General features: G+C 55.9%; 1 protein-coding gene across 1 annotated transcript in view; it reads left to right on the top strand.

Annotated features, from left to right (window-relative positions):
* The window catches only part of PLEKHG4 (pleckstrin homology and RhoGEF domain containing G4), a 108,930-nt gene that overhangs the window by 40,819 nt on the left and 52,939 nt on the right, over positions 1-15,172 (top strand). Inside the window, exons 7-10 of the mRNA XM_054389666.1 lie at positions 4,010-4,096; positions 6,320-6,436; positions 11,459-11,557; positions 13,678-13,826. Of these exons, the coding sequence (XP_054245641.1) occupies positions 4,010-4,096; positions 6,320-6,436; positions 11,459-11,557; positions 13,678-13,826 (452 nt within the window). The remainder of the gene's footprint in view (positions 1-4,009; positions 4,097-6,319; positions 6,437-11,458; positions 11,558-13,677; positions 13,827-15,172) is intronic.

Below are 15,172 nucleotides of genomic sequence, written 5' to 3'. Positions count from 1 at the left end.
GATGGAGCAAAAGTAGAAGTGGGGAGATTGAGATTGGATGTGAGGAAGAAATTCTTGCCCAGAGGGTGGTGAGAGCCTGGCAGAGGTTGCCCAGGGAGGTGGTGGAAGCCTCCTGCCTGGAGGTTTTTGCAGCCAGGCTGGAGGTGGCTGTGAGCAACCTGCTGTGGTGTGAGGTGTCCCTGCCCATGGCAGGGGGGTTGGAGCTGGCTGAGCCTTGAGCTCCCTTCCAACCCTGACAATTCCATGATTCTATGACTCCCCTCAGCCCTTCAGATTTGCTTCCATCTCTGTGCTGAGAACAGCCTGTGCCCAAATCTGGGCAGTGTTAGGACATAGCATGCCTGGAGGTGGCCTCTGCAGGGGGGCTGTGTGAAATGTGCAGGGATTTTTATCCCCCCCAGAGCCCTGCTCCTCCTGCCTGCTGGGAGAGCACCAGTGGTGGTGTGGCTGTGAGTGAGAGGTGGAATCAGAGGTGCTGTGACTCTGTCCTGCTCCAGGCCTGAGACTTTCAGGGCAATGCCTGGGCGAGCAGGTGGGATGTGTTGTCCCCCTTCTCTGCAGAGAAGCTGCTGAAGCTGTGGGAGAGCCCAGGAGGGGCTGGGCTGTGGCTGTGCCTCACCCAGCTGCAGCAGGTGCTCCTTGGGACTCAGAGCCCAGGTCCTGCAGGGCTCCAGCTCTGCCAGCTGCAGCAGGGCCATGCTTTCCTGCAGCTGGTGTTGCTGTGGCTGGTGTGCTTCAGTGCCACATCTGAGAGCTGGGGCTGACTCACAGCTCTGTCCTCCTGCTTCCCGGGCTGGGTGGAGCTGGCAGCTCTACCAGGGTGCTCCTTGGTGGTGGAGGAGTGATCTGGAGTCCTGGCTCCTTTCTCCAGCAGTAACAAGCAAATACCTTCTGGTTTATGTGGGGCCTGCATGGCAGGAGGCTTGCTGAAGCTGGCCAGCATTTCCTTGCCAGTAGAATCTGAGAATGTTAGGTCTTGGAAGGGACCTCTGGAGAGCATCCAGCCCAAGGCCTGCCAAAGCAGGATCACCTAGGGCAGGGCACACAGGAATGCAGTGGTCATACCTTCTCAATGCTGGTGCCTGGAGAAGTACAGAGGACCTTGGGGTGAGGTGGAAGACCAGGGACCAGTCCCTTTGAGACTGAGGGTGGTATCTGGGAACTGTCACCTCTGCACAGATGTTCCTGGCAGCCTGGGCTTCACACTGTGCCAGTGCTGTTTGTGTCTGGCCATGGCCTTCCATATGGGGCAGGAAGCCAGAAGACTGCTTGAACCTCAGCCTGAGAAGGGTGGAAGAAAGTATCAAATTCTCTCTTGAAAGGAGATGAGTGTCTACCCTGCTGCTTCCTGAGCTCCTGTTGATGGAATCATGGAGTCATTTGGGTTGGGAAAGCCCTGGATCATCAAGCCCAACCATCCTCTAACTCTACCAAGCCTGGTGCTAACCCATGGCCCTCAGCACCACACCTCTGCCCCTCTCTTCAATCCCCACACTCTCTTCTGTGCTGTGCCTGCTTTAGGAGGTGAGGAGTGCACTTACAAACGTGGGGCTCGTTCTTTGCTTCCAGATGTAGCTGGGTTAGTTAGCAGAGAGCTGCAGGAGAGCTTCCTCAAGCAGCACCCTGCTGCTTCCAGTTTGGATTGCTCCATCAGTGCTGGATCAGACTGCTCCTCAGCTGCTGAAAGGAAAAAAATATGGTGAAACCCACTGGAATTCTTTGGAAATTGGATGACTTCTTGAGTTGGAAGCCCCTGAACTTCTCCCCAGACAGGTTTCTTTTTGAGTGTTTCTTCAGCTTCTATTTTCAGAAGCCATAAACAAGTGAAGTGAGGCTTTTGGCTGCTGTTGGAACCATGTTGCACCATCAACTACCTTTAGCCCCCACTCAGATCACACATCTCATGACTGCTGGAGGAGAAGAGAGGGGGTGTGAAAGAATAGATTGATTGATTTAGTCTCTTGAAACTCTCCAGCTGCCAGTACTTCCTAGCAGACAAATTCAGAGCTGCTGGTCCAGCTGGGATACCTCCACATCTGCTGTGCAGATCAGCTTCAGCATTTCCCTCCTGCAGGCTCATTGTGCAATGGATCCTTGCTGGCCTTTGGAGCACTGCTCACACAACAGGGAATGCTTCAGGCAAGTGGGAAGGACTTGCTCAGGAGAAGGAGATTTGAGAAGGCTCAGAAAGCTTCTTACAGTTTTGGAAGGTGTGGCAGTTGGGATTTTTTTTTTCCTGCCTGCTCAAAAGGATCCTGGGTTTGGACTAGATGAGAGAGAGAAAGGAAGGAAGGAAAGGAGGGAGGAATGAAAAAAAGGAGGAAAGGAAAGGAGGCAGGAAAGGGGAGGAAAGGAGGGAGGAAGGAAAAGAAAGGAGGAAAGGAAAGGAGGCAGGAAAGGGGAGGAAAGGAGGGAGGAAGGAAAAGAAAGGAGAAAAGGAAAGGAGGCACGAAAGGGGAGGAAAGGAGGTAGGAAAGGGGAAGAAAAAAGGCAGGAAAGGAGGCAGGAAAGAGGGGAGGGAAGGAGGAGGGTGTCACTCCCTGACACCCTCCAAAGTCCCTCCCCAGCTTTCTTGGAGCCCCCTTCAGATCCTGCAAGGCCACCAGAAGGTCTCCTGGGAGCCTTCTCCTCTCCAGCCTGCACAACCCCAACTCTCTCAGGCTGTCCTCAGAGCAGAGCAGCTCCAGCCCTCTGCTCCTCCTCCTGGCCCTTCTCTGGACACCTTCCAGCCCCTCCAGAGCCTTCCTGGAACAGAGGCTCCAGAACTGGACCCAGAGCTCCAGGTGTGGTCTGAGCAGAGTGGAGTAGAGGAGGAGAATCACTTCCCTTGACCTGCTGGCCACACTTCTCCTGCTGCAGGGAGACCTTTGAGCTGCAGTTCAATATCTGCAGGGGAGCTGCAGGCAGGCTGGGGAGGGACTGTTCAGAAGGGGCTGTGGGGATAGGCCCAGGGGCAATGGTTTGGAAGTGGAGCAGGGCAGAGTCAGGTTGGAGCTAAGGAGGAAGTTGTGCCCAGGGAGGCTGGGCAGACACTGGCACAGGTTGCCCAGGGAGGTGCTGGAGGCTCCATCCCTGGAGCCATTCAAGCTCAGCCTGGCTGTGTCCCTGGGCAGCCTGCTCCAGCTGGAGCTGTCCTTGCTGCCTGCAAGGGGTTGGATAGGATGCCCTTGGAGGATCTCTTCTAACCCAATGCCCTCTGTGAATCTGTGATCCTTAACCCCAACCTCTGCTAGAGCCATGGATTAGAGCCATGCTGTATGGCAGGTTCCTTACAGCTCCAACAATACCAGAAGGGATTTGGTGCTGGCAGTTGGAGGTGTTTGCAGAGGCAGGGACTTTCTGGGAGCCATTTGGGTGGGAATGGCAGCTTCAAGGGCTGCCTTTGCCATCCTACTCCAAGCATCATGGATCCAGTGGGCCCTGGTTTCATGTTCTGGATCTTTCTGTTACCTTCCTGCTGTCACTCTTTGTCTCTTCCCTCCTCTAACAGGAGAGCTGCTCCTGGCTCCCAGTTTGAAGCCCAGCTGCCAGCTGTGCCCTGGTGCTTGGAATTTCTGTTGGTTTAAAGAGGAGTAACAGGATGTCAGGCTGTTTTTTTTGTGAGCTGGCAGCAGGGAGAGACTCCACCACAATTTTGGCACTGGGAGGGTGGGAAAACACCCAACTTCCTTTCAGCTGGGAGAAGTGACCAGGGAAGTGGTCAAGAAAACACTTGGACATTGAACATGGGTCTGGGTTTTTTGTTTTGTTTTGTTTTTTCTTCCTCCCCTGACACATTTCCTTGTGTAGAAGGTGGAGGGTTTGTTTAGTACAGTCAAGACCTGACCTCTCTCATTGCTTCCTTAGATACTGCAAGACAGCTTGATCTGAAGCAAGCTGCTCTGTGGAGTGGCCTTCTTTGTGCCTGGTGACCACCTTCCAGGCTTCCTAAACACCTCTGAAGGATAAGCTGGTGTCCTTGGCATGCCAGGCAGGTTGGCTAATGGATTTGTGCTCTGTTGTCTTGCAGGACATGGATCCTCACTGCATCCATGGAGTGCTGCTGCTGGTGGAGAGGGATGTGACTTTTCGGATGGAGAAGCCACCAGCAGGACAGGTACTGGCACCAGTCCTCCAGCAGGGCTTGCTGGGGAGCTCTTTGTCCTTGCTTTAACCCTCTGCCCTCCAAGGGCATCCTGTCCAACCCCCTGCAGGCAGCAGGGACACCTCCAGCTGGAGCAGGCTGCCCAGGGACACAGCCAGGCTGAGCTTGAATGACTCCAGGGATGGAGCCTCCAGCACCTCCCTGGGCAACCTGTGCCAGTGTCTGCCCAGCCTCCCTGGGCACAACTTCCTCCTGAGCTCCAACCTAACTCTGCCCTGCTCCACTTCCAAACCATTGCCCCTGGGCCTATCCCCACAGCCCCTTCTGAACAGTCCCTCCCCAGCCTGCCTGCAGCTCCCCTGCAGAGCTTCAGCTGCAGCTCTCAGCTCTCCCTGCAGCCTTCTTTTCTCCAGGCTCAACAGAATCACAGAATTTCAGGGGCTGGAAGGGACCTTGAAAGATCTAGTCCAACCCCCCTGCCAGAGGAGCTCCAGCACAACTCCAACTCTCTCAGCCTGTCCCCATAGCAGAGGTTCTCTAACCCTCTGATCATCTTGGTGGCCTCATCTGGCCCTGTTCCAACAGGTTGCTGTCTGTGCTGAGGGCTCCAGAGCTGCCCCAGCACTCCAGGGGAGGTCTCAGCAGGGCAGAGCAGAGGAGCAGAATCCCCTCCCTGCCCTTGCTGCCCACACTGCTGGGGATCAGCCCAGGGCATGGCTGGGGCTGTGCTGGCAGCACTGGGTGCCAGCTCATGTCCAGCTTCTCACCCGCCAGCACCAAGTCCTCCTGAGGCCTGCTCTCCAGCCCTTCATCCTCAGCCTGGATTGACCCAAAGTGAAGTGGGAAAGCAGGCTGCATGGAGGGAGAGCTGCAGAAGCCATGAACACATTGAGTTGAGGCAGAGTGTGTGGGAGGAAGCAGAGCAAAGGCTCCCAAGGACACAGGCAGCAGCAGGAGGAATTGGAAGCATGATCACTATTTTGTAAGGAGGTGGAAACTTCACAATGTGTGTGGGGGTTAAAGACCTGCACCTGAGTTCCTGGTGTCTGGGCTGCCTTCCATGTACCTGCAGGAGCTCTCCTCTCTTGTCTCTGGCAGAAGGCAAATTCTGGGTCGAGATCCAGGAAGCCCTTAGAGCAAATGGCTGCTGTGAGAGTGGGGAGCTGAGGGTGGGGTCAGGGCCTCCTCTCTTAGGCTGTTTTTCCAGGAAGTGAGGTGAGGAAGCTGGGGCTGGATTTAATCTCTTGGACCCACCAAACAACTGCAAATTGCAGCACGATGTGGGAAAGGGTGAGGGAGTTGCTCTGTTGAAGCTGGAGGTGCTGGCTCTGGACAAGGCTGCCTGCTGCCAGACTTCCACCCCAGCTGTTCTGCTCACTGAAGCAGCGTGTTGGGGCCTGCAACCCCACAGGCTCTGCCTGCTAAGCTGCACAGCAAGCTGCTCTGGGATGGGATTGTGGAGCTTTGTCTCCTTCAGAGTGTAGAGACAGTGCAGATCCATGCTGTGTGCATCACTTCTGTGCCACAGAGATCACAGGGCTGCAGAACCTGCCCTATGGGGACAGGCTGGGAGAGTTGGGGCTCTGCAGCCTGGAGAAGAGAAGGCTCCAGGGAGACCTCAGAGCAGCCTTCCAGGACCTGAAGGGGCTCCAGGAGAGCTGGGGAGGGACTTTGGACAAGGGCTGGGAATGTCAGGATGAGGGACAATGACTTTGAGCTAGGAGATGAGACTAGAGATGAGGAAGAAATTCTTGGTAGGGAGGGTGGGGAGACACTGGCACAGGTTGCCCAGGGAGGCTGTGGCTGGCCCCTCCCTGGAGGTGTTCCAGGCCAGGCTGGATGAGGCCTTGAGCAAGCTGTGCTGGTGGGAGGTGTCCCTGCCCATGGCAGGGAGGTTGGAACTGGAAGAGCTTTCAGGTCCAAACCAAACCATTCCATGGATCTTTGAACTCAGCCCAGCCCTTCTGCTCAAGGAGGGCACCCACAGCAGCTTGCCCAGGATCACAATGGCCAAGGGGGGGTTAGGAATCTCTCCAGAGAAGGAGACTCCACAGCCTCTCTGGGCAGCCTGCTCCAGAGCTCCAGCACCCTCACACCAAACAAGTTTCTCCTACCCTTCTGATGGAACCTTTCTATGAAGCTATGAATTGAAGGATGCTGTCATTAACCTCCCCTCCTCCTCCAGGGCTCACACCCTCACACCAGTGTGCTTTTATTTCTTCTATTCCTCTGCAGTTTGAAGTCCTCACCTCCATGAAGTCCCTCCACAAGCACATAGACAGCTCCCAGCTGCCTCTGGAGCTGGATGGGACCTTCCCGTACTGCCACCGGGACTGGTTAAGCTTCCGCATGGTGAGTAGGATGCCAGCTGTCCTCTGGGGTCTGAGAGAGGTGGCATGGGGGCAGAGGAGAAGCAAGAGGAGTCTGTTAATAGCTGAACCTAGGAGTGTTAAAGGTTCCTGTAAGAGCTGGGTAGGCAAATCTTTGGTATCAAAACAACCTCCCCTGGAGCAAGGCAACAGGAGGCCACCAAGATGATCAGAGAGCTGCAGAACCTCTGCTGTGGGGCCAGGCTGGGAGAGTTGGGGCTGTTGAACCAGGAGAAGAGAAGGCTGCAGGGAGAGCTGAGAGCTGCAGCTGAAGCTCTGCAGGGGAGCTGCAGACAGGCTGGGGAGGGACTGTTCAGGAGGGGCTGTGGGGATAGGCCCAGGGGCAATGGTTTGGAAGTGGAGCAGGGCAGAGTAAGTTTGGAGCTCAGGAGGAAGTTGTGCCCAGGGAGGCTGGGCAGACACTGGCACAGGTTGCCCAGGGAGGTGCCCTGGAGCCATTCAAGCTCAGCCTGGCTGTGTCCCTGGGCAGCCTGCTGCAGCTGGAGGTGTCCCTGCTGCCTGCAGGGGGTTGGACAGGATGCCCTTGGAGGGTCCCTTCCAGCCTGATGCCCTCTGTGAATCTGTGATCCTTAACCACAACCTCTGCTAGAGCCATAGACTTCTGTGACTCCTTGAATACTGAGGCTGTATTCATCAAATGGATGCACACCACTGGCAGGGCTGCAGGAGCTCCAGTTTGAACTGCTTGAACTGCATCAATTTTTCCTTTCCTTCAAATGTGGTCAAACCTGAGACACATTCCTGCCTCACTGAGCAGAGCACAGGGGCACTGCTCTTCAGTTAGAGATTCACAGATTGGGGTTGGAAAGGACCCTCAAAGGTCATCCTGTCCCCAGTTCAAGAGAGACAGGGAAGTACTGGAGAGAGTCCAGCAGAAGCTGCAAAGCTGCTGAGGGGCCTGGAGCAGCTCTGTGAGGAGCAAAGGCTGAGAGCCCTGGGGGCTGAGAGCCTGCAGAAGAGCAGCCCCAGAGGGGAGCTGAGCAATGCTCAGCAAGAGCTAAAGGAGCTGTGGGGGCAAGAGGCTGGGGCCAGGCTCTGCTCAGTGGTGCCCAGGGACAGGCCAAGGGGCAGAGGGCACAGACTGGCACCCAGGAGGCTCCAGCTGAGCAGGAGGAGAAAGTTGTTTGGTGTGAGGGTGCTGGAGGCCTGGAGCAGGCTGCCCAGAGAGGTTGTGGAGTGTCCTTGTGTGGAGAGCTTCCAACCCCCCCTGGGCATTGTGCTGCTGGGCAAGCTGCTGTGGGTGCCCTGCTTGATAAGGGAGGGTTGGACTGGGTGAGCTCCAGAGATCCCTTCCAACCCTCACCATGCTGGGGTTCTGGGATTCTGTGATCAAGAGATCACAGGGAACCATAGCCAGGTGCAGACTGGAGCCAGCCCATGGTGGGGGAAGCTCAGGGCTCTGTCAACATGTTTGAGCTGCCCCATGTTGAGTTTCAGAGCTGGAAGGGCTCAGGCTGCAGCACCCTGAGACAGTTTATGAAGCAGGTAGCCCTGCAAAGGGTGCTGCAGGCACCAGTGCAGCACTGGTGGGCTGTGGCCTGCCAGAAGTCTGCCCCTGTAGCATTTGTAGCCACAGTGCCAATCTCTGTGCATCCATGTTCATGGACTCACAGAATGGGTTGGGTTGGAAGGGACCTCAGAGGTCATCCAGTTCCAACCCCCTGCCATGGGCAGGGACACCTCCCCCCAGCCCGGGGTGCTCAAGGCCTCATCCAGCCTGGTCCTGAACACCTCCAGGCAGGGGACATCCACAACCTCCCTGGGCAACCTCTGCCAGTGTCTCTCCACCCTCACTGGCAAGAATTTCTTCCTCATCTCCAGCCTACATTTTTCTAGTATCTAACGTTTTCTCTAATATCTTGTCCAATGTTGTGGAAGGGACATCAGCCCCTGTGGGGAGGGGGCATCAGCCCCTGTGGGGAGGGGGCATCAGCCCTGTGGCTCATGGGTTTGGTCAGTGTGTAGGAGCTGTGCTAAGAGACATTTGGCACACTGAGACTGGGCAAGGGCAAACCTCTCTCCATCTGCACTCACAATGGCTGGGCAGGGGCAAACCTCTCTCCATCTGCACTCACAGTGGCTGGGCAGGGGCAAACCTCTCTCCATCTGCACTCACAATGGCTGGGCAGGGGCAAACCTCTCTCCATCTGCACTCACAGTGGCTGCCTGCACATTGAGTTTGCCTTGCTCTCCCCAGTGGATCTCCTCTTCAGTGGCCTCTTGGCTCTGCCCTGCTTGCCCAGAGTGCTGTGTGGCTCCCTGCTCTCTGGCAGGTTCAGATGCCATTGATCATTGAATCCTAGAATGGCTCAGGGTGGAAGGGACCTTAGAGATCATTGACTCCAACCTCCCAACCATGGGCAGGGACACCTCACAACCAGGCTGCTCAAGGCCTCATCCAACCTGGCCTTGAACACCTCCAGGGAGGGGACAGCCACAACCTCCCTGGGCAACCTGTGCCAGTGTCTGCCCTCCCTCATGACTTCATTGGTGCCACCACTGCCTTGCTGGGGGCAAGCTGCAGCAGTTAAGCTCTGTGGGTGCCCAACACCAACTTGATCTTTTCCAACTTCTTTTAGAAGCCATCTGTTAAAGTCAAATCCAACAGTGTGAGTGTGAACCAGTGCTGATGCAGCAAAGGTACAGAAACCATCTTCAGGGGAGACCTTCTCACTCTCTACAACTCCTGGAAGAGCTGGAGCCACCTGGGGCTTGGTCTCTTCTCCCAAGGAACAAGTGATAGGATGAGAGGAGATGGCCTCAAGCTGCACCAGGGGGAGGTTTAGGTTGGGCATCAGAACAAAGTTCTTCACTGAAAGGGTTCTCAGGTGTTCGAAGACACTGCCCAGAGAGGTGCTGCCCATCCTTGGAGGTGTTTCAAAGCCATGGGGATGTGGTGCTGAGGACCTTGGTTTGGAAGCAGACTTGGTAGAGAGTGGTTTGACCAAAACCATTCTATGGTTCTGTCTCGGTGCCTGGGATTGAATTTGAGGTCTGAAGCTGGATGAGAGCAGGGTTAGACTGGATCTTAGGAAGAAGTTCTTCAGTAGGAGGGTGGTGAGACTCTAGAACAGGTTGTCCTTGGAGGTTGTGGGCACCCTGGAGGTGTTCAAGGCCAGGCTGGACAGAACCTTGAGCAACCAAGTCTAGTTGAGAGCTGTCCCTGCCTGTGGCAGGGGGGTTGGAGCAGATGATCTCTGAGGTCCCCTTCTATGATTCCATGGCTGGGCAGTGGGGAAGCAGAGGAGTGTTGCCAGAGGCTCTGGACTGGTTTTCTTGGCAGAGCTGAGGAGAGCTGAGGTGCTCTGTGCAGAGGAGTGGCTGTGGAAGGAAGGAGCCTGATGGCAGAGCAGCTCTGTCTGTCCTTGCATGGAAAATGCTGCTGAGGGGAGTCGGGGTGGGAGTAGCTCTGGGTGGGAGTAGCTCTGGGTGGGCTGTGCTGGTCACCCTGCAGCTCTGCAGCTGTGTGGCAACAGCTTTGATTTCCCATCCCAGTGACCTCACCTGCATCCTGCCTGCCCCTGTGTGTCACCCCTGGAGCTGTTCCAGCAGGGAGCTGGGTCCAGTAAAGATTCCAGCAGCTGCTCTTTTGGCTTGTTTTCAGGGTGGCTGGCTTGGAACAGAGGCTTCCTACCTTCTCTGGCTTCAGTGGCTAGAAGGTGGCATCTGCCAGTGGTTAAGTTTGATATCTCTGACCTCCTGCTGACCACTCTCAGCAACACCTGGGAAAGGTTTATGGGGTGGGTTGTGGCTGGTCCAAGAGAGGAAGGATTGCAGGCTGGTCAGTAGTTGGAGGTGCTTCATTGTTGAAGCTTTCCAGCATCCTCATCTCTGATTTGCCCTGCTTTTAGTATCATGAAATCATGAGGAATGGAGAAGACTTCCAAGATCAGATCCAAGTCTTAACCCAGCACTGCCAGGGCACCACCAAACCCATGGCCCTCAGTACCAGATCTCCAGGCATGGGGACTCCACCACTGTCTTGGGCAGCCTTGACAACCCTTTTTGGGAAGAAATTGTTCTTCATGTCCAACCTAAACCTCCCCTGGCAGAAATGAAAGCCATTTCCTATTGCTTACTCCTTGGGAGCAGAGACCAATCCCACCTTGCTCCAGCCTCCTTTTAGGGAGCTGTAAAGAGCAATGAGGTCTCCCCTCAGGTTGCTCTTCTCCAGGCTGAACAACCCCAGTTCCTTCTCCAGACCCTTCCCCAGCTTTGTTGCCCTTCTCTGGACCTGCTCCAGCTCCTCAATGTCCTTCTTGGAGTGAGGAGCCCAAAAGTGAGCCCAGGATTTGAGGTGTGGCCTCCCCAGGGCCCATTCCAGGGGCACAATCCCTGCCCTGCTCCTGCTGCCCACACCATTGCTGCTCCAGGCCAGGCTGCTGGTGCCCTTCTTGCCCACCTGGGCACACTGTTGGCTCATCTTCAGCTGCTGCCAACCAGCACCCCCAGGTCTTTCTTTGCTGGGCAATTTCCAACCACTCTGCCCCAGTCCTGGAGCATTCCTGGGGTTGCTGTGACCCAAGAGCAGGAGCCAGCACTTGGCCTTGCTGACCATGGAAGAATATCTGAACACATGAAGAGAAATGATTTGCAGCAGAGAATTTTCAAGGACTTGTTCTATGTTTTTTTTCCCTCCCAAATCCATGCAGAGTGCTAGACCTTAGTGGGGAGTTACAGAAGGTGCCAGTGGTGGAAGATCCGGGGACTGAAGGGGACTCATTCTCTTTTCTGTAGAGCAGCCCCCAAAGCAGCCATCAGCATGCAAGTTTCCAAGGCCTTCCTGGGGGCCTTGGTCCAGCATCTGAAGCCTCTGGTGGGCTGGAGGCTGCTCCAGCCTCACCAGCTGCTGTCACTGAACTGTTGGGTTCAGGTGTTTGATCCTCCCTTGGTTTCTGTGCTTGCAGTGTTCTTGCAAGCTGCAAAGACACTGTTCCTGTCAGCTTCAGGCAGTCAGCTCTGCCTTGGTGTTTTCTTCTTGCAGAAGCTGGAACATTTGCTGCAAGGATGCCAAGGTGCTTGTGCCTTCCTCCAGGGAGCCATTCAGAAAGTGGAGACTGGAAATTTACCAGCCAGAGCTGAGGTAAGAGTGCCACAGAAGCACAGACCTGGTTTGGGTGGGAAGGGACCTTGAAAGCTCAGCCAGTCCAACCTCCTGCACTCAGCAGGGACATCTGCAGCTAGAGCAGGTCCTTCAGGGCCACAACCAACCTCACCTGCAATGGTTCCAGCCTTGGGGCAGCTCCCACCTCTCTAGGCAGCCTGGGCCAGGCTCTCCCCACACTCAGGGTCAAACATTTCTCCCTTCTCTCCACTCTCCATCTCCCTCTTTCACTTCAAACCATCACCCCTTGGCCTGGCACAACAGACCCTGCTCCAGAGTCTGTCCCCAGCTTTCTTAGAGGCCCTTTGAGGACTGAAAGCCTACCAGAAGGTCTCCTTGGAGCCTTCTCTTCTCCAGGCTGAACATCCCCAACTTTCTCAGCCTGGCCTAGAAGAAGTCAATCAGCTTTGATCAGAGGTGGGCCAGGGACAGAAGAGAGCAGGAGGCTGGGGAGCTGCAGCAGAGCTGTTGCTGTGAATTTGCAAGCTGTGGCAGCAGGGTGTCCTGAGTGCTCCCTGGCACTGCAGGGCTAGCAGCACAGAAGGACCAGTGGGAGCTAACCCAAATTAAGCACAAACTGGAAAAATAGGCACAAACTGGCAGCCAGGAGGTTCCATCTGGAGATGAGGAGAAAGTTGTTTGGGGTGAGGGTGCTGGAGGCCTGGAGCAGGCTGCCCAGAGAGGTCGTGGAGTCTCCTTCTCTGGAGAGATTCCAAACCCCCGCTGGGCATTGTGCTCCTGGGCAAGCTGCTGTGGGTGCCCTGCTGGAGCAGGGGCTTGGGCTGTGGCCTGCCAGAAGTCTGCCTCAGTAGCATTTGTAGCCACAATGCCAGTCTCTGTGCATCCATGTTCATGGAGCCACATGAGGCTTTGCTGCCTCCAGAATAGAATCACTCAGAATCACAGAGTGTTAGGGGCTGGAAGGGACTTGCAGAGCTCATCCAGTCCAAGCCCCCTGCCCGAGCAGGGGCAGGGCACACAGGAACAGATCCAGGCAGGTCTTGAACATCTCCACAGAGGGAGACTTCCACAACCCCCCTGGGCAGCCTGTTCCAGTGTTCTGTCAGCCTCACAGGGAAATAATTCTTCCTCCTGTTCCCATGGAACTTCCTCTGCCTCAGCTTCCCCCACTGCCCCTTGTGCTGGCATTGGGCATCACCCAGCAGAGCCTGGCTCCAGCCTCTGGGCACTCCCCCTGCACATCTTTATCACCAGCAATGAGGTCACCCCCAGGATCCTCCTCTCCAAGCTCCAGAGCCCTCAGCTCCCTCAGGCTCTCCTCATGAGGAAGATCTTCCCCTCCCCTAATCATTTTTGTGGCTCTGTGCTGGATTCTTTCAAGCAGCTCCCTGAGGTCCTTCCTGACCTGAGGGGCCCAGAACTGGACACAATATTCCAGATGTGGCCTCAGCAGGGCAGAGTAGAGAGGGAGAGGAGAACCTCTCTCAACCTACTGCCCACAGCCCTTCTAACCCACCCCAGGCTGCCCTTGGCCTTCTTGGCCTCAAGAGCACATAGAAAGTTTGGAGGTGGGCAAGAAGAGGAGGGTCCAAACCCCCTCTTGCTGTGTGGTGGCAAGTGGCATCCCCCCCATCCTGGGAAGCTGCTGTGCCCCTTCCAGGGGAAGGCTCTGCACTGAGGCTCCCAAGAGTGAAAGATCTCAGAGTGGCCTCCCTGGGCCTTTCCTCTGTACCTGTGCCCTATTCCTGGGCACTTTTTCCCACAGCTTGGAGCTGTGCAGGTTTCAGGCTCTAAGAGCAGGAGAGGAGCCAGCTGGGAGTGGAAAACAAGGCTGGAGAAGTTCATTCTGTGTCCTGCAAAGGGAATGTGGAGAGTGATAAGAACTGGGCTTTGACTGTAGCTTGGTGGGGAGCATATCAAGAGCATCAGGAGCTGTTTATCACTGTGGGCTTGGCAGGCTTGAGAGAAGCAGCTGTGGGAACCATCCTCCCCCTCTCCTAGGGTGGGCCAAGGTGAGATGTGGTTTGTGTGTCCGTGTGTGTGGAGGGGTTTGTGCTGGGTGCTGGTTTTTCCCTTGCTCTCCCTCCTTTGCCTGTGGGTTGCAGTAACCTCTCCCCCTGCTGCTGTGCTCCCTGCAGGAGGCAGCTGTGCTGCTGAGGAGCTACAGGCAGCTGATGAAGAACGTTCTGGAGGACTCAAGGCTGGTGAGGCTGCAGCTGGAAGGGGGAGCACTCCTGGCCAGGCTGAGGAAGGAGGAGTCTTGTGTCACCCTCACCCAGGACTACAGGTGAGCCCCAAGAGTGGGAGAAAAGATGAGCAAAAAAAAAAAAAAAGGCAGCACTGGAAGGGTCTCTGTGAGGTCACAGAGTCACAATGCCAGGTTGGAAAGGGACCCCAAGGACCCTCTGGGCCAAGCTTTCTCGGTGATGGTGGAGTTGTAATGAGCTGGCACAGCAGCCTGGCAAGCTGGGGCTGAGAAGTGCCCAGTGGAGGGCACTCCACTGCTTCCCCTGGGAGGTGATTCCAGTGTCTGGCTGTGCTCATGTGGGGAAACATTTCCTTCTGGAGCCCAATGGGAATCTCCCCAGCAGGAACTTGTCCCCAGCACCCCTTGAATCCTCCATGTGGTACAGGCCAGAGAGCAGCTTCCTGTAGTGAGGAGTTGTGTTGGAAACAGCAAAGATGAAAAGAAGGATGAGTTTGATCTTTACTGCTGCTTCCTCAGCCCAAAAACTTGTCTGGCTGGATTCACTCAGCTGCTGAAAATTCCCTCTGCCAGCCAAATCAGCCCTGTGCAGCAGATGTTTGCTGGCTCTTTCCTGTGCTGCCTCTTTTGTGCCCCTCTGCCACACAAGCTCTGTGGTGATGTGGGGGTGTGATGAGTGCTTGGTTCAGGGCATTATCCCCGGGCATTCCTTAACACAAAGGGGATTTCCAGGGATCTTCTCAGTGAGGAATGCTGCCTGGCTGGAGTGTGCCACAGAGCTCCTCTCCCCTTGCTACAGTTTGCACAAAGCAAGCCTGGCAGAGCTGGCACAGGCAGTGGGGCCCACGAGAGGGCAGCTGTTGGCAGTGCCCAGGGCATTGCACAACTCCTCTTTGGCTCTGCTGAAGCCACCTGAAGCCTCTCAGCCCAGGAAGGCCTCTGTGCTGTGCAAGCATCCAGGCAGAGGACAGCTCTGGCACCCAGCAGCTTTCAGCCCCAACAAGAGAGAAGCACTGGGGGGTGGGTGCAGGTGAGGATGTGGTGGGTGGCAGGGAGGGGGGCAATGGCTCTACAAAGCTCAGCCTTGCTCTGCTGGACCTCCCTGGTGCTGTTGCAAGTTGGGAGGGTTGTGAGGCCAGGCTGGGAGAGTTGGGGCTGTGCAGCCTGGAGAAGAGAAGGCTGCAAGGAGACCTCAGAGCAACCTTCCAGGACCTGAAGAGGCTCCAGGAGAGCTGGGGAGGGACTTGGGACAAGGGCTGGGGGTGCCAGGATGAGGGACAATGGCTTGGAGCTGGGAGAGGGGAGACTGAGAGTGGAGAGGAGGAAGAAATTGTTGGCAGTGAGAGTGGAGAGATACTGGCACAGTGAGGAGACACTGAACAGGTTGCCCAGGGAGGCTGTGGCTGTCCCCTCCCTGGAGGTGTTCC

The sequence above is a fragment of the Indicator indicator genome, chromosome 19 (assembly GCF_027791375.1).
Source record: "Indicator indicator isolate 239-I01 chromosome 19, UM_Iind_1.1, whole genome shotgun sequence".
In the NCBI taxonomy this organism is placed as follows: domain Eukaryota; kingdom Metazoa; phylum Chordata; class Aves; order Piciformes; family Indicatoridae; genus Indicator; species Indicator indicator.
The sequence above is the reverse complement of the archived record's forward strand: the minus strand, read 5'-3'. Positions and strand labels throughout refer to the sequence as shown.